This window comes from Boleophthalmus pectinirostris, unplaced genomic scaffold (assembly GCF_026225935.1).
Source record: "Boleophthalmus pectinirostris isolate CB_2022bp ecotype Guang Dong unplaced genomic scaffold, ASM2622593v1 HiC_scaffold_5, whole genome shotgun sequence".
Taxonomy (NCBI): Eukaryota; Metazoa; Chordata; class Actinopteri; order Gobiiformes; family Gobiidae; genus Boleophthalmus; species Boleophthalmus pectinirostris.
The window spans coordinates 26,481,674-26,504,279 of NW_026571404.1; the positions used below are offsets into that span (position 1 = coordinate 26,481,674).

General features: G+C 37.5%; 1 protein-coding gene across 1 annotated transcript in view; it reads right to left on the reverse strand.

Moving 5' to 3' along the window:
* rgs7a (regulator of G protein signaling 7a) overlaps positions 1-22,606 on the reverse strand; it is a 96,326-nt gene that overhangs the window by 11,808 nt on the left and 61,912 nt on the right. The window contains exons 4-8 of the mRNA XM_020921295.1: positions 10,922-11,028; positions 9,285-9,336; positions 7,521-7,585; positions 5,439-5,515; positions 2,361-2,442 (exon numbers count right to left, since the gene is read on the reverse strand). Coding sequence (XP_020776954.1) covers positions 2,361-2,442; positions 5,439-5,515; positions 7,521-7,585; positions 9,285-9,336; positions 10,922-11,028 — 383 coding nt within the window. The remainder of the gene's footprint in view (positions 1-2,360; positions 2,443-5,438; positions 5,516-7,520; positions 7,586-9,284; positions 9,337-10,921; positions 11,029-22,606) is intronic.

The window sequence follows — 22,606 nt, forward strand, 5'->3', positions numbered from 1 at the left end:
CTAATAACACATTTGGATAATTTTTGTCTTATTTTAATTTTGTTTTAGGAAATAAATGCCGTTTTCTGTCTCTGCACTAGTATCAGTTGATATCGGATATCGGCAGATACTAAAAGCTATTAGCATGGGTATCGGAACTGAAAAAGCTAGATTAGTGCATCCCCAGTTAGTGGTATCATATATGTGTTATTGGGTTCTTTTTTCAGATGAAGAGGAAGAGTGAGCAGTGAGCAGTCGAAACTGTCAGGTATGAAAACAAACTCTTAGTCTGAAAAAGACCCCAATAACATAAATTATCAGAAGACCAAACAAACCTCATTGGACTATTACGGTATCATATATAATTTTACAATATAATGACAAAAATGTATTAGGTTTATTTATTTATTTAAAACACAAAACAGGCAAACTGCCCACAAAGATCCACTACGAAATCTGGGAATTGAACCCGTTACTGCCTCGTCATTACTCAACCACTAAGCCTTTCAAACCATTGTACATTGTCCATCTTCCTATCAAAATTACAGTTTATAATTACAGTTTACAATACGGTTAGCAATAAAAATCTACAGTATTTCTAGTTGAATCAGTTCTTCTTTTTCTAACAGCACAGTTAGAATCTTGACAGTTCTCTTGCACAACTCCAAATATAGACACTGTGTCATATTCTGGCTAATTAAACCTGGAATGCACCAATTCTCACAAAACAACCCAAACCAGCGGGGACCCAGTTGGAGCTGTGGCGGTGTGCAAAAAACTTCCTGATTGAACAAGTGGTCCAATCTAGGCCTTGTCCCGGAGTGTGGCGCTAAATAGCTTCAGCGCGTCACTGTGAAATTTGAATTAATATTGATTATGTTGCTCCAAGGACGCATAAATTCAACTTGTTATTTCCCAATTAAGCACGGTGCGGCAGCCTGTACGGCTATGCAGAGGGAGGGGGCTGAATGCTAATGCAGGCTAAAGTGTATGAGCTAAGGTAAAGAGGGTTAGTGATTCTGATTTGTTTGGACAGTTATCGATGTGCTATTTCTGCAGCGTGGATAAAGGGACGGTACAAGATGTCTACCTGACCAGCCAGATCTTTACCTGACCAGCCAGAACTACACTCTTTGAAAACATTTTACAAAGACGGGTGGATCCTGTCGATCTGATTTCAGAGAGCTTGACTGACAGACAGATTAACCAATCAGAGAGACTCATGCATCATTCACATCAAAAAGGAGAAAAATCTACATAAAGGAATGAGAAATACTGTGGATTTTTACATAATATTTTGTTCTGAATGAAGAATTTTCGAGAGGAGATGTCTTCCGCATTTGAAGGACAAGTGCTACAAATTAGCAGCTGTGGTTGAATCATCTCAAGTTTGGACAGAGGTTTTTCCACGCTCTGTGGTCTAGTTCCAGATATTTCTGGATTCAAACACAAAGTACAAGAGGATTGGCTGCTCAGGCAAACAAAATCTCGCGAGACAAAATTGTCACAAGACTGCACACATGAGAAAAATGATCTTGTGGGATTTTTGTTTTACAGTTTTTACATTTGGATTGGACAAAATTGGACATACTGGGAAAGAGTAGAGTTTTCCCAGGGCCCAATGAAAGGAGGGGCCCCTTACTATATTTTGTGAACATGGAAAAAGTAAGATGTACTCTTGGGAGGTCAATGAAGACTTTCAAGAAAACATGGGTTCCATTTTTTGACTCTTGTCTTTGATTCCTGACTCACTCTCTTTTTTCAGTCTGGTACATGTTTATTGTAAGTAGGTGACCTAGTAGTGTTTTTTTTTTTTGTTTTTTTTTTGCATGTGTGGGTGTCTGTTTTACTCAGCCTTTTGTCTTTATTTAAATATTTTATCCTGACAATGCTGATATTTGAATTTGTTATTAAATAAAGTTTGGGGGAAAAAAACATTTCTTTGGACAACATGTGGGCCCACCAAAATGATTTGTACCAAGGCCCCAGAGTTTTCTGCTACACCCCTGCGTATTGGTGAGTTATATCTCTTATAGCTCCAAAAAGCAGTAGTAGAATGGAAACAAAAATAATGTAAGGCCAAAGTTGAAAACTGTATAGTGAAATTTATGTATTAGGAATAGTTAAACTCTAGTGTTGTCTCCTTGTGGACCTCACATTTCGTCTTGTATTGTGGAAATTGTGTCTTGTCCCACCTCTAGTCAGATGCCCTCTACACTCCACTCTGCGTAAACCAGCCCACAAACTGCCAGACATACTTAACACTGTAATGATCTAAAGAGGTGTTTTATTCCCCTAGGTAGCATTTTGCAGTGAAGTCCTGACTTCTAAAAGGCACAAAATATTATGCTAATGGTCGTAGCAGTAGTCATTTCACTCACCACTGGTCTGTGCACGTCCCAGAAAGCTCTTTCCTGGCTGTCGAGAATCTTACGCTCGATTTTGTCTCTTTTCTTGTCGACTCTGTAAAAGCCAAGATACAAGTGTTTACAACTAGTAAAGACCGGCAGAGTGTTAAAGCAGCTGATGTGGTATAAAATACAACTTAGTTTGATGGTTAGTTGTTCTTAAAGGTCCTATATTACACAGAATTGACTCTTGTGAGCTTTAAGCCATGTTAGAATGTAGGAAACAACATTCTCAAAACATACCTGGAGTTGTGTTTTGTTTTAATCATACATGCTGTTTTATTCACACATGAGTATTCTTAACTGTCTACATCTCCAAAGCTCAAAATGCTGTGTTCCACCTTGTGATGTCATGAAGAAGTAGTTTTCAAGTTAATAGTTACCTTTTACCTTTAGTTCATTAGAGACTGGCAATTCCAGGTCTGAAATTATACAGGATATACCGTATTTTCCAGACTACTAAGTGCACCTGAATATAAGCCGCATCAACTAAATTTCAGCAACATTTTAAAATTGTACATATACAGGCTTCACCTGAATATAAGCCGCAGGTGTCCACGTCTTCAAGAATGTTTTCAAGTTTGGGCTGTCTGCTTTTATCGCCCCTGTAAGGTTTTGTCGTCTTTTTGCATTGAGTCAGTTCGTCAGGCTACCGTCGCCAGCGTCTCATAATTGACTCACTGAAGCCGAGCTCACTTGCAGCAGCTGTTTCCTTCTTCGACAGTCACATTAATAGTCATTCAAATGAAAACTGCATCATCTACGTTTCTTTGTGTGCTTTCCATGAGGAAGTGTTTATGAAGCACAAAATAACTGTTCAAAACACAATCAAACTAGCATCTTCCTCGGCACATCACCCCCCGTCTCCCCCCGTGATCTACTGCGCATGTCTCCTGCAAGAGCTGGAGAAGTATCATGTCAGTATCTTGTAGGATTTGAGCAGATTTCAGACTCTCCCGGCAGCGGGACTAGTTCTATCGATCAGGTATGAGTGGATGTCCGGCTACTGAAGTTTGAGACATTTCTTCTCATCATTTAGCATACTGGTAAAATGTATCCCCCTCACTAATGTTAATTTAGCATCATAACTTATTTTATCACAAGGCGATAAACTATTTGAGTGCACTGACAACATCACTAGCTAGTGTAGCAACTTCATATGAACCCTAGATCCATGTGTGAACCGCCAAGACAATAGCGTTTTTTGGCTGCTTGTATCTGCTATGTTGCCAAACCATAGATTGTATATATGAATGGACAATGTGCCAAACTAATAATCCGTCCATATATTAGCCGCATCATTCTATTTGCCACAGGGTTCAAAGTGTGAGAAAAAATAGCGGGTTATAGTCCGGAATTGATGGTATATACCTGATATCAGAAGGTGGAATAAAGTTAAACATGTGTGAATGAAACAAAACAAAACTTCAGGTATGTTTTTGATGAGGCAAAAACTTTAAAACAGCTCAGGAAAAACGCAATGTGGCCCCTTTAATAAATTAATAAAATGTATCTTCCAGGTGTATAATCTATAGTGTAATACATAACATCATACATTTCTTCAATTTTATTATGGTGTGGCTGGATGCTATATATTAATAGTACACACAATATCCAACTATTGAAAAATAAATAAATACATAAAAGAGGTGCAAACTTTTGTAAGAAACAAGGAAAAAACTATAAATTATTATGTCTGTGTAATCCCTCAGTTGTTCTGGGAGGTTCCATTGCAAAATAACATTACAAATTTCCTTGGCAAAAAACTATTATGAAACTCCCCTAATCCTGTTGAGCAAACCAAGGAGAATACTACACAAATGCATCTGTATTGATGAACCAGAAAGCACGGTTCCAAATGTAGTCTTAAACAAAAACTTCATCCTTGTCAGCTCATCTTTTTCATCTTTTTGCGAATCTTCTAAACCCACAACAACAGACAGCATCCATATTTGAACAGCTCTATAAGGTATTGTCTCCTGGTAAAAGTGAAACCATGTTGCTGTGAATAAGTTTTTGCTATTCCGAGGTTGTACATCCCCTGGGAGTGGTAAAAAACACTTTCAGAACATCTCATCTAAAAATCAATAGTCGTTTAAGTATTTACTAAACTGAGAGGAATACGCCACAGGACTTTGGCATCACAACCCCTTTTTCTGGCAGCGAAACAAAGCTCAGACTCTATTGTGAAATCTCTTTTAGCGCGCTGAAATGTTGCCTGCACCTGGGAATAGCATTGGACTCTTAAGTAAGATGTTTTATACACTGCCAACACCTAGCCATTAGTGACTAAAGGTATTCTGTTACGTTTCAACTTAAAGGTGCACTGTGTAATTTTTCTGGTCACCTGCTTGTTGCCATGGAGGTTTTGCAGTTTTGCTTTCATTATTCCATTGTATAGAGATTAATTTGGCACTCGCAATGGGAACAAGTTAATGGTTAAATCTATGAAGAAGCAAGCCTGCACATGCTAATAATTCGTGTTCAGGTATTTTTGAGCTATAAAACACCTGTAACTGAAGAAATGCAAGCGAGATATTTAATGCCCTTCTGGGGAACATTCAAGGCAAAGACAACATCTCCATGAAGACAGGCAAGTAGGGCTAGCCTGATTTATCAACCGGTTTCACTTTGTAGAAACCGTCTGACCTCGCAGCATTAGAATTCGTTCACTCGACCTTTTTTAATTGAACCAATTGCTGTGATTTAGTCGTGACATACGTAATGCGCCGCTAACAGGGCTAACTGGTTTATTAAGCTTTTCCCAAATCCCTTAGGAAGAAGGACAATAACGTCTTTTCCCTTGATAAAATTCACCAAACATTCTTTTTGTTCCAACTTTAAATCCTCGATCTCGGGAATGGTTGCCAACACAGAATGTATGGCTCTTCGCTGATTGGCCAATGCGTGGTCTACAAATTCTGGGGTTCTTGGCTGGCTAAAGTAGGGCACCCTCCCTCCCCCTTAGAAGTTACATAGTGCACCTTTAAAAGCCAGGACAAAATGGTGACCGTTATAGCCTTTTTCGATTTTTGTTTTGGAGGGACCTACTTTGCTTGTGCTTCTGCTTGCATAAAAATGAACTCCCATTTTCTGGCGAATGCTCTCTGTAGCCTGGCTAAGCTCTCCTGGAAAAGAGAAGAGAAGAGATGTTAGCGTGACAGTGGGTTTAGAGTTTGTTATAGCAGCACAGACAGTTTGCAATGTACCGCTGGATCACACTTTTAATGATCTCCGTGGCACACATACAAAACAGGATATGACTAACAACTGGATTCACTTAAAGGTCTTATATTAAACTAAACTGACTCTTGTGAACTTTAAGCCATGTTAGAATGTTGTTACCTTTTCAAAAACATACTGGTGTTGTGTTTTGTTTCATTCACACGTTTGCGTAATCTTTTATTATTAGTCTGTCTATATTTCCAAAGCTCAAAATGCTCTGTTCCACCTTGTGATGTCATGAAGCAGATGTTTTCAAGTTAACAGCTACTTTTACCTTTGACAGTTCCAGGGTTGAAATTATCTAAATGATTCTAGTGAAGGTGTGTGGAGTTTAAAAACACAGTGGAGCACTTCCTGCGTCATCACATGACATTGCAAGTTAGTACAGAGTGTTTTCTTTTGAAAGTTTGTGTGTTAAACATGTGTGAATGAAACAAAACAAAACCCCATATATGTTTGTGATGAGGAAACAACGTTATAACAGATCAGAAAATAAAGTAATATGAGCGCTGTTGTGGAGGGTTTTGTGTAGCTGTGTTGTGTTAAAAAAAAAAAAGTCATCTTGGGTTTCAGCGAGAACACAGGGGAAATAAGGACCGAGATTGAAGTATCCACCATACAATAGAATACTGTGTATTGCCAACAATAACCAGGCAATATCATATGTACCTCATGCTATGCGGCACAGTACAATATATACTTTTATTAAAAAAGGTCCATGTACCACCATGTGCACAGCATTTTATCTAATATAAAATGCTATGCAATACTGGGTGCTGCTTAATTTGATAATTGCTTTGGATAATTGTTTAAAATGAGTTATGATACATGACTATGATTTGATATTAAATTATTTTGGTTAGATAAAACTGATATTAGAAACAAAATGATTTATATTTATATTTAAAGATTGTGTAAATTTTCTGCCATGAATACTTGTCTCCATGGAGATGTTATTGCTTTTGTCTGGAATGTTTCACAGCATTGTATTAAACCTTTCTAGGTCCATGGAAACCAAACTAGGCCAAGTTACAGGTCAGATCTGTGTAGAGGCAACCCCACTTACAGTCAGAATACCTGTTTTTCTAGGTATTTTTGAGCTATAAAACCTGGAATTGAATAAATGTAAGGTAGATTTGTTTAATGTCATACTGTGAAATATTCCAGTCAGAGCAATGACATATCCATAAAAACAACCCTCCACCAAAAACTTACATAATGCACTTTTAAGGCAAAATTACAAGTGTACCAATTGAAGAAGTATTTTAATAGTGAATATGGTGAATCTACTTGTCTTTTATTGATACATTTGTTGTTAAATTTCTATTGGTTAAGACAACAGTTTTGTAAAGACCTGAAAAAAGACTGCTGTTATGATTTTGGCCTCTACAAAAATAAATCAAACTGAATGAATTAATCTGAGCAACACTAACAACTATTATTAATCAGAATAGAAACAAGAAAAGAAATAGTGAAGATACAAACTATGAAAAGAATATTGTCTCTATAAAAGGAGCCCACTGTTACCAGTTATTTAGCTCTAAAATAAAAAAAACAATATTTATAATTTCATAACTTCATGTTAGAATGTTGTTACCACACTTGTTTTGTGTAGCCCTTTATTATTAGTCTGCCTGCATCTCCAAAGCTCAAAATGCTCTGTTCAACCTTGTGATGTCATGAATGTAATTTTCACAATAATAGCTACCTTTTAAATTTTGTTTTGCAGAGATTGGAAATTCCAGGGCTGAAATTATTCAAATGATACTAGTGAAGGTGTAAAGAGTTTAAAAACACAGCTCCGAGTATGTTTGTAATGAGGACACAACATTATAACATAGATCAGAAAATGGAGTAATATGGACTCATTAAAAACCCAATGAAAACAGGACATATACTTATACTTACCGCTTCGTAGTCTGCGAGCTCCAGGCGTGCTTTGTTTTGCATTGTTCTTTTGCAGAGGTAAACAGCTGTGTACCGAGACAGACAGTGAGACAGTTTGGTTAAAGAGCTTTTAGCAGACATAAGTGGCCCTGCTTTTACCAATTTAATCCTCTCAACTAAAGCACAGTTACACCAGAGTCACACAGAACCTCGCAAATCTGTATCCAACTTCTGAAACCATTCTATCATTCTTAACTGACCATTAAAGCGGGCATTCATTATGTTGCTGTGTTGTTTTTATTAACACACATCATTTGAGTAAATTGGCTGTTGGCGGGTTAGCTTTCCCATGATGCTCAGCTGCAAATGAAAAGGGCTGCATGACTGACTGACAGCGCTGTTTTTAGTCTTATGAAATCTTTATCGGGTGGCCGCTGTGGACAATGCAGGCCTCATACACAAGCCCCAGATCATTTATTAGGGTTTGATCACATCAGAGAGAGGGGCGTATGTGGAATTTCAAATATAGCTACTGTAATATCGCAGACTGTGGACTGACATTGACGAAGCTGTGTGAAATATCAGGTTGTAAGGCAATGTTTTTCAGCCTGTTTTCAGTCATGGCACTTGTGAGGTTAAAAATATTCCACGGCACAGAATCTATTACAAAATGACACAATTTGGAGGAAAGTAAAGTGCCTAAGACAGGTTAGACTACTCATTTTGCAAAAACACAGTTAAGATCATCAAGATTTTACAAAGAAATACTAATAAAGTTCCCAAAGTTTGGTCATTTTTTAGGTTTCAGTTGTGGTTGGGAATCGTGACATCGCTCTAGGGAATCCATAACTGTTACCTACAACTCTACAGATATACAAAAATAAGAAAACTGCTTTTTTTTTTTTTCTTGAAATCATGCTTAAAGTATCGGAAAAAAATTATTTGTTATGTGTAAATTTTGCAGAACCTTTGGATAGAATTCTCACTATTGTTATATATGTTTATAATTCTCTACTTCTTGTAAACATATTTTTCAACTTTTCTTCCCAAATTGCTTCTTGATTGGGATATTCAATTTGTCATCTTAATACATACCTAACAAGATCTCAAAATCAGTTGAAAGTCAAGGACACATAATAAATAGATCAATAAATAATAAATAAATTAGAGTTGATAGGCCTACATGTTATAATAGAAGCTACATATTGCTTAAAAAATATTATGGTAATAATGAGACAATAACTGACATAAAATTGTTGTTTTCAGAGTCATTTGAGGACAAGAGACACTTTTAAAAAATAATAATACTGTAATTTGCCAGGAAATATCTAATAAGTACATGCACAAAAGCTGAACACACTGTATTACAACATACATCTGCATTTTAACAGTAAAAGTTTTTGGTGCTCCCATCTGTAAGTATAACTTTCCAATAGAATGTTGCGATCTCATCTGATACACACAGGTAATTTGGGGAGAGTGTCGTGGTCATGGACACAATGTCAGACAATTTCCGCTTAGTTTCCACAGTTTTTAGTTTACTTACACAGTGCAAGAGGTACTTTTATGTTTGGGGAACAGTCAAAAATAACTAGCCTTAACAATCACTAACTCAGGCAAGCCAAGAGTAGATCTGAAATGTCTCCAATTTCATCAGTATGCCCAAAAACTTTTTGCCAGCACATTTGTAATCTCATGCTCACTCTAATTCCAATCATTTTCACATTGTGCTTTTCAGAACAAAAAGTGAATCAAATAAAACTGTGCACATGATTTCCATCTCACCATAGTCTGTATTTTCCGGTTCCCAGCAGTTTGATGGCCAAAAATATGGAGTCTGAAAAAGAGACATTATAAGTACATGGTGAATCTAATGTAGCTGTTGGCTCATATATAATTATTTAGCACAGAATGGATTTGGAACAGGTCTAAATCACATAAGCTGATTGGAGAATTAGCATACTCCTTAACCCAGCACTTGACCAATATTGTATATGGTCTGGCTCCTCATACGATTACATGTAAACAGCTCAATGTACCATGATACAATAACCTTATGAGTGTGGAAATCACTAATCTGACATTTGAATAACAAGCTGCGACATACAAATCTTTACTATTTAACCTCTATCAAATCTATATGACCCACGGCCTGTATGACACCATTGACTGTTCGGAATCAATACAAAAGAATGGCACACATATCACTAGACTAACTATACACAGCGACAGCAACAGTATTTTTCATATGTTTAGGATTAAAAATGCACTATATAGTGTTTTCTGGTGTAGAGTTGCTAACTGCTTGTCTCTGATATGTATCTTAAAATGATCTTCAGTTTGGAATTACCAAAGCCCTAGTCTCACACTTTATTCAGTTACAGGAGTTTTTAAGGGGCAAGAGATAGTTTTTCCTATCGATTGTACTTTGCCGTGATATATTCAAAAGGTTCACTCACAAATGCTGAACCTGATCGTTTCTATTATTTCTATTTCTATTCAACCCGGGAAATCTCTAGCCAAGCTGGCACCACGTAGTGCCTCCTCTCAATTTAATTTCTCTCCAGTGACTAGGTCAAGAATTGGAATACACTAGACGCTTTGTAGGAACTCCAGAAATTATAGACCGCGCACTGGCCAATCAGTGAAGAGCTGTGAAGCCATGACGTCAAACTCAAGTGCCTGTCTGGGTCTCTTTTGTGGTACAGCACAACAGTAAACAAAGCGGTCCAAACATTCTATGTTGGCAATGATTCCTGAGATCAAAGATTTTACGCCGGAACAAGGAGAATGTTTTGGTGAATTTTATCAAGGGGAAAGACGTAATTGCACTTCTTCCTATGGGATTTGGCGCATTACTTATGTCATGACCAAATAGCAGCGATTGGTTAAATTAAAGAAGTACCCGCCTACCATCGAGCAAACGAATCCTAATGCTGCAAGGTCAGACTGATGAATCAGGCTGAGAAATCCCCCCCATCTGTATTAAATATTATTGGTGTATAGAATGCGATGTCATCTGAAATCTAGCCATACCTTGTGATGTGATGTGAAAATGTGAATTCTAACTGTGAAAGGGCTCACCTCTCTCCCTAGACCCCAACTCTCAGCCTTAACTTGACCTGCTGGTGCCACCTGCTTGCCTCCATGAAGAAAGTAACATTAACATAATACCCTCTGCCATAGCATCTCCATGAGAACAAGAAGGTGGTGACACAGTACTTTCACAGACGTTAACGTGTTAAAATATCAGTATACACGATTTCTTAGGCTTGCTGTCAACACCTGAAAATGTAAAATTAGCATACTAAGTTGCCTCCACACATAGTTAGAGCCCTGTTGCAAAGTTAATTGATTTAGAGCCATTTCATTTCATTAAGCCATTAACTAACTGAAGGGTCGCATGCATTAGAATAGTTTACCTGAAATCTATAGAAAGTCCCGTCGTCTTTGAGCGTAAGGACGTGGTCTGAGATGGGAAAGAAGTATCCGTGTGCAGCCATCAGCGTCCCCAAGTGAAGGGCTTCCACTGCAGCAAAAACACCACACAGACACAGGAGTTCAGTCAATGGAACTTCACGCAGTATAACAAAGTACTCAAGTCTGTACTCAAGAAAAGCTACTCTTACTGCAAAATAAAACTGGTCAACCACTTCTGTCAATGAAAGGGTTAGGGTTAGTAATAAATAAATACATAGGAGAAGAATTAGAAAGACAAAAGCACTTATGGTGTAAGGGTGGACAATTTTGAAAGAAGGACATCTCGATTGTTACTTTGCAATGACATCATGCTAGAGATGTTCTACATTTATATGCATTTATTTGAAGAAGACATTTTCAGGAGCTTGTGATTAATACGAGTGTTCATGGTCTTGTTTGGGTGTTCGATGTTCAACAAAAAAAGTGCTAGATAGTTTGTGTGTGAGAGACTTGTTTAAGCGCACAAAGTCAGCTCTTTCTGGTCAGATTGTGTTCAAATAAAGATTTCGCCTAATTTGAGTAACAGAGCTTCTAACAGAGTGGCAAAGTCTGAATATTCTTGATTGAAATTAACTTTGCTGACTGTAATATTTTAGATATACCAGTGTTTCTCAAAATGTAGTACACGTGTTTTAGAGTTTTAGACAGTTTTAGACTTTTTTGCCCTCTTTTGGATAATTTTTTGTTTAAAATTCCAGTGAAAATGATGTAGTCCACTTTTAGACTACCTAAATTAGACCTGCAATAGTTCAAATCAAGACTTGATTTAAATCTGGTTGTATTCAGAAAGACAGTCTTTTCTACCGGGGTACTTGGTGTGAGAAGTTTGAGCACCACTGATATGGAGAATAAGCTGAATAGTTTTTGCAACTCACAATTATTTTGACATTATCTTGTGCATGATGTATTCATTGCAACGAAAGCAATATTTTCATAAGTTGGAACAGAGCCTTTGAGCTTTGGAAATGTAGACACACTAGTAATAAAGGCTTACTAAAATATGTGAGAAGCAAAACAAGCAAAACAAAACTTCAGTTAACATTATAACATGGTTTAAAGCTCACAAGCCAATTTTGCATAAAACAGGATCTTTAAATGAAACACCAAGCAGCAGGCAGCACTACATCGTCAAATTGCAGTCTCAAATTGTAGACTTTTTTGATTTTAAAACATTTTGATCAAACTAAAATGACAAAGCACAAGCGTTAACCTTCAGACTAAAGTTCAGTTTTCCAATAAACTTTCTTTTTCTATTCAGAACTGGAGGTGATTATACCTGCTCTTAATTTATATGCTAATTCCCCTCTTTATAAAGCTCTTTTCAGTTAAAAAAGAGAAACGTGTAGCACTCACTTAAACAAAAGCTGGCTTATCATCGATCGATACTGTTTTATCACACATCTTGACTGCCTGGTATTTCTTTGCAAGGACTAATTAAACAGCATCCAATTTATCTCAAACAAAATGCCACGTTTGAATTAAAGGTGATGGGGAAAGCAGTGATGGTGTTGACAGAAGACGAGGAGCTCTCAGAGGGGGGTGGGGCTCTCAGCGGGCGGTCTCCCTGATTGGCCCACCTTCAGACGGGGGGAGTGGCAGGGGCCCATCAGTCCAATCACCTGGTGCTGTGCCCAGTGGGAGCCCAAAGCTGCTTCCCTGTGAACAGTGTGGCACCAGAACGACTCGCCCTGATTTCAAACCATCAACTAATGAAAACATGTAATCACCATCGACAGAGCAGTCTTACCACTCACTGTACCACTGGTTTGGGGCTGTTAGCTTTTTGACGTGTTCAGATGTTCTAATATTAAAGGTCCAGTGTTACACAAAATTGATTCTCGTAAGCTTTCATTTATGTTGTAATCCTGTTACCTCATCAAAAACATACCTGAAGTTGAATTTTGTTTCATTCACACATGTTTGAGTGACCCTTTATTATTAGTCTGTCTATATCTCCAAAGCTCAAAAGGCTCTGTTCCACCTTGTGATGCCATGAAGTGGTAGATTTCAAGTTTTCTTGGGTTTGCCAGAGGTGTACAGCAGCCAAAAATCATCAAAATGTTACATCAAAATAATATTACTCAAACAGAAATACAAGGTAGTCCAAGACATTACTCAAGTAAGAGCAGAATTGTATCTGCGAAAGCTACTACTCAGTTAAGAGTAACCATAAGAGTAATGTCCAGGGTTCCCACTCTTACTGAAAATTTCAAAATTTTTGCATGACTTTTTCATGACCTACAGTGAATTTTCCATTACTTTACGGCACCCTACATGATAAGAATTGATCAGACTTTTAGGGCTAAATATGAAATGTTAACCCTTTTCACTCACTTTATGGTTTGGTATTATAGTTTTTTTTTAACATTCAAAATACTGTCAGTGCATTTATTGTCGTCTCTTTTAAACAAAAGGCGCATACGTTCGGAAATAATCATAATAGCCTAATGATAATTTAACAGAACACTGTAGTTGCGTGAAAGACACTAAAATTCCATTACTTTTCCGAAACTTTCATTGAATTGACAAAATTCCATGACTTTTTCAGGCCTGGAAAATGACATTTACAATTTCCCTGACTTTTCCAGGATTTCCATGACTGTGGGAAACTTAAACGTCTGACTTCTAATTTGAAGTTATTGTTATTTGAAGGACAAAACATTAAATAAAGCACAAAACCTAAAATTTTCAAAGAACAAACACACACTAAAGTACATTATACCTAAAGAAGAGGTTTTGCCACTTGTAGAGTAACAAGAAAGGTTTACTCAAGTAAGACTACTGCTACTTCAATAAAAAATATTACTCAAGTAGAAGTAAAAGTATCTTGCTAGAAATTTATTTGAAAAAGTAAAAGAGTAAATGTAACTGAATACTACCCACCTGCTCTTCATCTGTCTTACATTTAATCATTTAAAAAAATGTTTAGAATTGCTCAAAAATACCTTGAAAAAACATGAATTCTATACAGATCTGACCGGTGACTTGGCCCAGACAAAGCAATAACATCTCCAACTCTCCACCAGAAAAGTTACATAGTGTACCTTCAAGAAAAAATAATCAAATAAATGAGACAAAAAGGCAGACAGAACTGAAAACCTCTCCCACAGATGAGATTACAGCTAAAAATAAAAAACAGGGAATTGTATCAAGTGTAACTGATATGTGTAAATGCCCTGACAGAAATATATTCCCACAGAGATTCTCTTTTGATGAAAATAACACAGATCTATTTAATTCTATAAATGTTATGACAAATAGATTTTTTCTGACATTGCATACACTGCCAAAGTTTGAACACACTTTTTCATTTATGTTTCTTCTTTATTTCTATGATTATTTACATTGTAGATTCTCACAGAAGGCATCAAAACTATAAATGCACACAGAAGGAATGTAGTAAACAAAATATAAACTCAAAATAACAAAAACTTGTTTGAGATTGAAAAAAAAAAAAAACAAAAAAAACAGCCACACTCAACTGGATATATTTTTATATTCAGATCCTCAAAATAGCCACATTTTGCTTTGAACCCTGGTTTGCACCTTTGGCATTTCTTGACCCTGACATGGCACATCTGTGAAGTGAAAACCGTTTCAGTAGACTTTATTATGAAGACCACTGCTTTGAAAGGTTGTGTGGTTGTATGTTTATGTCAGGGGTTGGTTTGTGCGTCTCTTTGTAGTGGTGGTAGTGGTGGAGTGGAGGGCAGGGCATGGGGGAGTTCTCACAAGACTGGAAAAGATCATCAAAAAAGGCCTTGTCGAGACTTGAGTGATTCTTGAGTCTGAGGCTGTGTAGGAGTTTTAAAGAAGCTATATTGAGGATTTGAATATAAAATACATTAAAAATATATTTAGTTGACTTATTTATGTGCATTGTGCAAGGGTGTAGGTTTGCATAGTGACGGTGGGGACATGCCACAACCAATATTTGGGGAAACAAAATAGTCCCTATACCAATATTTGCCATGTTATTTTAATAAACAGAAATATAAATTTATTCTGATATTTTTTCAAACTAAATAGTATTAATTTAACACGTTTTAGTTCACATTTTGTTTATTAGACATTCTGAGATGTATTCCTTGATATGACGACAGCTTCAGCAGGTGTGAGGGAAAATGCTGCGCACCAAACTTTGATAAACTTTTCAAAAGGAACTTACTAGGCTTCATCTTCATTTAAACTTGCCTTACAATGAGTTGCCTTGGAAAAAGAGCAATTATCACCACAAGTGCACCTCCCAAAAGGAGCCCTATTCGTGTTAGCTGTTAGCAGCCGGACTCTACTGACAATACTCAATGGAAAAATTTATGGACATTACCTCACAAATATGTCATCACCAAAAGGCAAAGGGAAATCTGCTACAAGCATCTACATTGCTGTTATCTGGTAAAGAATCATCTTAGAAGGGCAATGGACACAAACTTTACATTTTGCAAACTGAAAAATGAAACCACCTCTCACTTATTTTGCACCCACCCAGACTGTGTGTTTTTGGAAAGAATTCATAAAACATATGGGGGGTGGGTTAGCTGACAATGTCCTCACCAAAGCTGAGACCAAACCTACGCCCTTGGCATTGTGTAACTTTTCTGGTGGAGAGTCCATCTAATACTTTTCTCCATGGCCATGTTATTGCTTTGTCTGGAATGTTTCACAGTATGACATTAAACTTTTGTTCTTCATGGAGACCAAACCAGACCAAGTTACAGCTCAGATCTGTGAAGAGGCAATCCCGCTCATTGTCAGAATGCCTGTTTTGCTAGGCATTTTTGAGGAGTAACACCACCTATAATTGAATGAATGAATGTTTATTCGGACAGTAATACATAGAACATACATGAGAACATAAATACATAGATATAACACAAAAAGTAAATAGTTCTTTTCTATAATAATAAGCGAAAATAAATGTCACGCAGATTTTACTTGTGTCCGAAAAAGGAGTGGGAATCAGTAAAAGTAAGGTAAGGTAGACCTGTTTAAAATCATACTGTGGAACATTCCTGACAGAGCAATGACATATCCATAGAAACAAGCAGGTAACCAACCTCATAACCAAAAATTTACACAGTGCACCTTTTCTTTGCTACACAATGCCATATCTTGCATCATATTACAAGTATTTGATATCTTCTGCATGTATGTATAAAATGTAAAAAGTAGTAAACATAAAGAAAAAAACATTAAATGTGAAAGTGTGTACACACTTTTGACTGGTATTGCTCTCACCAATCAGTCAGCCTTTTCACATGTACTTCACACTAACTCCCTCTATTTATCCTTACTCATTAAAATACCCACACGATTATTAATGGCACCACTTCACCCAATGTAAATACAGGGGCACATGGCTCAAAGGTTAAACAGGCTTACACACCACTGATCCGACGGTGACTGTAACATAAGGCTTCATACATTAACCATGCTCCAGTCTAAGTAGCACAGATATAGGGCTGCTTTAGCATCTACTCACAGCTTCAGGGGTCGGCACACAGCTCCGCTCATTAATAACAGATGACTCATAAGTTATTTAAAAAGTATTTATTTATAAACATGGCATTTATTTAGTATTCCCTCTCTCACTGATTTGTCACGATCTCCCTTCGTGATTTGCTGCGTTATCTTGTTGGTTTAGGTTGTGGGTTGAAATGAAATGGGGATGTTGAGAGAAGATTATTTGGTGAGTCAATACTTGTGGTTGTTCAGGTTACAGTATTATAGTAAGAAATGATTAGCTGGTAATTTTAGAAGCAAGATTAAGTTCTATTAAATCAATATTACAAAATGTTAAAGGTGTACTGCACAATTTTCTGGTAGAACGTCTGGTGTCTGCTTGTCTCTATGGAGATGTTATTGCTTTCCCTGTAATGTTCCATGGTATGACATCAAACATATCCATCTAGCGTTTATTCATTACAGGTGTTTCTACTGTGCAAAAATACATGAATTCCTTCTGTGAATAGGAGTGACTCTCCACAGATCTGAACTGTAAAGTAGCGTAGTGCTATAACCTGCTTGTCTCCCTTGTGATACAAAGGTTTAATCTAGATGTAATAATGGACTCAGACTTGAACTTTAACAGCCACATCAAATAACATATGCAGCCTTTTACTATCCAAAAAACATAGCAAAATCAAAGGTATACTGTCTAAAGCAGACTTGGAGAGTTACTGTAACAGCCTGCTCACTGGCCTTTCCAAACAAACTGTAAGACAACTGCAGTACATCCAGAACGCTGCAGCTCAGGTTCTGACTCGAACAAGTCAGGACCCGAGCTGCAGCGTAGAGTCCTGACTTGCAGGACCCTGGAAAACAGGGTCCTGCAACCTTGGAAAACTGTGTTGGTGTCAGGAGAGGGAGGAGAGGAGCTGCTCCGTCAGACTGGGGGACTCCACTTTGTCCATCACCCCTCTAAACTGTGGCGCACCCCAGGGTTCAATTCTTGTGCCCTTTCTTTTTGCTCTGTACGCCCTCTCGCTGAGTGAATTTAAAAAAAAAAAAAACAACATCACCTTTATGCTGACAATTGCCAAATTTACCCTACCACTTAAAAAACTTGCTTCTGCCCCCAAACACCTCTCTCTGAATGTCTTAGTGACGTCAAGGCTTGGTTGGCCCACAACTTTTTAAATCTAAATGGGGCAAAACTGAGGTCATTGTGTTTGGCATTATCGACCCCTTCACTGACCACCAACCTTGGCGTCAGTATGGACAGTGATTTTAAATTTGACAAAGAAAAGTGAACGTGGTTGATAAATCTGGCTCTTATCGTTTAGACTACTGTAATGCACTTTTCTCTGGCATTAGTCACCGTTCACTTTCTCGCTTACAGCCGGTCCTTTTAACTGGAACCAAAAACATGAGCATATTACCCTGATTTTAGCATTGTTGCAGTGGCTTCCAGTTCGTTTTAGAGTTGATTTTAACATTCTATTGTTTGTTTTAAAAGCTTTGAATGGACTGGTCCCACAGTATGCCTCGAACCTCATTCATATTTACAGCCTCACGCACTTTGAGGTCCGAGGGCCAGCTCCAGCTAATTGTGCCTAAGACGAGACATAAAACCAGGGGGGACAGGGTCTTCTCTGTAGGCAGTCCCAAGCTCTGGAATGCTCTACCCCCCCACGTCCGAACAGCCCTTCCTAGTGGTGTTTTAAGTCTCTTTTTAAAACCCACTTTTATTCTCTGGCTTTTAACACCACATGAGTTGTGTGGTCCTCTGTGTATTTTATTTATTTTACTTATTTATGGCTATTTTATGATTTTTATAATTTTGTTTTTATTTGATTTTACTGTTTTTTATTATTTTAGGACTTGTATGATCAAATATTTAGCAATTAGACCATTTTATTATATTATCTCTGTGCAGCACTTTGGAAACTGCTTTGCTAGTAAAATGTGCTATATTGTTAGAGAATATCAGAAATTCCTAACTCCAGGTATATTTTTGATGAAGTAACAACATTATAACATGACTTAAACCTCACAAGAGTCAACTTTCAGTAATATGTGGAAGCATCACCAGGGCTTGGATAGGCAATAGCACGTGTGACAATGCTATGTGCTAATGGTAAGTCTTCTTGGCCATTGTGATTTGTAATAAACTTCATACAGACACCCAAACCTGCATTTTCATCTATATTCTATGGACCACTTGTAAAACAACACATATCTCCATTTATCTGACCCAAACTGCACTCACAAGTTTACGGACTGCCCGGGAGTTCACACAAAAACAACTATTTACAGACGATGGAAAGATGTCATAGAAGTCACTGTTGTTTGATGTTGATATTCATAAAATAATACAATAATCACTAGACTAAAATTTCCCATAAGCTTACAGGTTTTAAACTGCAGTGTGTAGTGATGGAGCGATGTGAAGTGGCGCGTGTCTTCTCTCGTCTCAGATAATGTGAGCTCATTGACTATGGAGAGGCCCTGTCACCTGTGATGTTTGTCTTTTGTTTGAACGCTGCCTCTGACATTTAGATGGAGGGATTCTGAATGTCATCATCCCAACAGTCGGCTGCACTTTTTCACAAACTGGCAAATCCAAAAATAGGTGAGGTTGGTATCCAAGTTTGTTTCTGTGTCTTGGAAATTTTGCTCTGGAAACGGATGCTTGTCAAATGCGCCTGACAGATTTAGATAGAGCAAATGTGTTTTATATTATATATTATATTTTTGTTTTGTCTTATGTTGTGTGTGCTGTGCTGTATGGATACAATTTTAACTTAGTGTAGTTCTGAACTCTTTGGAGAAGTGTGATCTAGGTTTTAGGTTGGATATTAATGCTGATACTTTAGCTTTTTTTGGTACACTGTGCAGGTGGGTAGTGGGGATTTTTTAAGTGAGGGTACACAATTCGTGATGCAAAACCCGTGTTCACATTAATGCCATTCGCAATCACCTACAGAACATAAATCATATGCTACAACACATGAACCAGGACTGAACCAGGACTAAACCAGGATTAAACCAAGACTAAACCAAGACTAAACCGGATCTAAACCAAAACTAAACCAGGTCTAAACCAGGACTAAACCAGGTCTAAACCAGGACTAAACCACAACTGAACCAGGACTAAATCAGGACTGAACTGGGAGGACTAAACCATGACTACACCAGGACTAAACCAGGACTAATCTTGGACTCTTGGGATCTTGGCTCTGCGTCGGTCCTTTCATCCTCGATCCCCCGACGGTCCTGGTTCAGTTCTGGTTTAGACCTGGTTTAGTCCTGGTTAATGCTGGTTTAGTCCTCCTGAGTCAGTCCTGGGATCTGTCCTGGTCCCCTCATGTCACAGGTATAGGACAGTACTGCAGATATCATGAGCCTATGCAGGTTGTTTTCACCATTGCCAATGGCTCTGGTTTGATTTAAGTTGTAGCTATTTTATAACTGTTATATTTTATATCTCATGTCAGGAGAAGTGGGTGGACAGCGTACCCCTGCAAACCACGACCACTACACCCCCGGCACTGTGTCATTTTTGTAGAGGGCGTCTGCAACCTGTTTGTCTCCATGGAGATGTTAATGCTTTAGTTGTCCACAGTATGACATTAAACTTATCTGACATTTATTCAACTACAGGTGTTATTTACTGTTCAAAATCATTCATTGTTACTGTGAATGAGGTCACCTCTCCACAAATCTAACTTGTGATTTGGCTTACCAGTTTCTATGGAGATTCTTAAGTTTATGGACATGCTATGGAACACAGGCCACACCCTCCCTTGTTATACAAGTACACATCAAAGGATATGCTTAAATCCAGTAAAAATGTAAGTTTATACAGCTTGGAGTTTGAGAATATGCATAAAAATGATGATATGGTCAAAATACCCATTTGTCTATTAATTGTGCACATAGTGTTTTTCCAGTATGTCATTGTGCCATATCTTCTCAGTGTTTATGGCTGAAATGTCTAGCTTTGAAATGTTTACCTTAAGGGCCTTTCATCAGTTGTTTTAATGTGGTAATACCGGAATTTTCTCCACTGTGTTTTTAAACTCAATACAGCTTTACAAGAATCATTTGGATGATTTCAGACCTGGAATTGTGAATCTCCACTGAACTAAAGGTTAAAAGTAGCTGTTGACTTGAAAACTACCGCTTCATGACATCATAAGGTGAAACAGAGCATTTTGAGCTTTGTGGATGTATACAGACTAATAATGTAGGGTCACTCAAATATGTGTGAATGAAACAACACACAACTCCAGGTATGTTTTTGATGAGGAAACAACATTATAACATGGCTTAAAACTCACAAGAGTGTTTTTTCTGTAATACAGGACATTTAACTTTAAGAGACCATGAAGTTCTTGCACAAAAAGCCGTATCCGTGTATACAAGTGATATTTGATTAATCTGATGAGTAATCTAACAAGACACATGCACTTTTCAGTCATTTCTGTGAACATTTCTGCCTACTGCACCTGAGAGGAGCTGTCAGTGCGGGCCAGCAGGAATCTCCACGGGGAAATCACTCTTTGATTTCATTGTATTAGCAGCTCTGAGCCAAAAACGCTGGATGCCCGCCAAATCCACAGTCTATCAAGTCTTACTCCTTATGTTTATACACCTGATTGACCCAAATGATGCTATTTTCTGTGCAGTTCAGTTGATATACGCAAGTTCAAAGCTGCTTTCAAAGGTTGTGTGTGGTTGTATGTTTATTTTGAGGTGTTATTACGTGTTTATGGTAGGTCAGGGGCTGCTTTGTGCATCTCTTTGTTGTGGTGCTAATGGTGGAGTGGAGGGCAGGGCATGGGGGAGTTCTCACAAGACTGGAAAAGATCATCAAAAAAGGTGAGACTGGAGTGATTCTTGAGTCTGAGACTGTGTAGGAGTTTTAAAGGAGAGAGAGAGAGGGGGAGAGTGACAACAAGAGAGGAAGGAGAAAGAGAGAAAGAAAGAAAAAGCGAAAGAGAGATGGAGGAAGAGAGAGAGATGTAGGAAGAGAAAGAAAGAACAGAAGAGAGCTAAAGAAGGCTTAGTGGTCCCTGGTGTTGTCCACGGATGGCTTCCACTGCTGGATAGTGAAGCTCATAAATACAGCTCACTGTGTTGTTCATTAAAGACGAGGCTCAGGTACAAGTGTTTATAAACAGCTCTACTTTGCAATCAAATCTGATTAGCTAAATATAACTACATCTGTAAAGAAATGTATTGTGTTTCAGGCAAATTATATGATCAATGTATCATAAAAATATGTCACTAAAATGACTCAAACATTGTTATAATGATCCTTGTAGATTCCTGTAAATATCAATTTTCCTCTGATATTGTATAAAGAAGATCTTTAGATTTTTCCTGCCTCTGTCTGGGACAATGATCTACTTTAAAGGTCCTATATTATATAAAGCTGACTCATGTGATCTTTAAGCCATGTTATAATGTTACCTCTTCAAAAGAGTTGTTTGTTGTTTCATTCACGTGTGAGTAATCTTTTATTATTAGTCTGTCTTCATCTCCAAAGTTCAAAATGCTCTGTTCCACCTTGTGGTGGCATGAAGTGGTAGTTTTCAACTACCTGCTTTCATCTAACAGCTACCATTTCATTTTTTTCAGAAGATCTTGGCAATTTCTGGAAAATTATCTAAATGATTCTAGTAAAGGTGTAAGAAGTTTAAATATACAGTCGAGCACTTCCTGCATTACGTCACAAGGTAAAACAGTGTGTTTTCTGAGAGAAGAACATTATAAATATGCAGAGTTTGTGTGTTAAACATGGGAAATGAAACAAAACACAACTCTGGATATGTTTTTGATCAGACAACAACTTTAGAACATAGGTAAGAAAAAGGTGTAATACGGGCCATTTAGAAGTGCGCAAAAGAACTTTTCTTCCTTTGTCTTCATGGAGATGTTGCTTTCGCCTGGGATGTAAACTTAAAGCAGGTGATGAGTTTCAGGTAATAGAATACAGGTGGCAAACCCTCAGACTGAAAAGTTACACAATGCAGATATTTAAGATATTAACCTGATAACAGTGAAATTCTTTTTGTAATCCCTGTTTTTGTAATCCATAATTATGCAATACATTAAAGGGACTGGTGTGTATTAATTGCATTTTGTTGGTTTGTGTGTATTAGACAAAACCAAGAGAA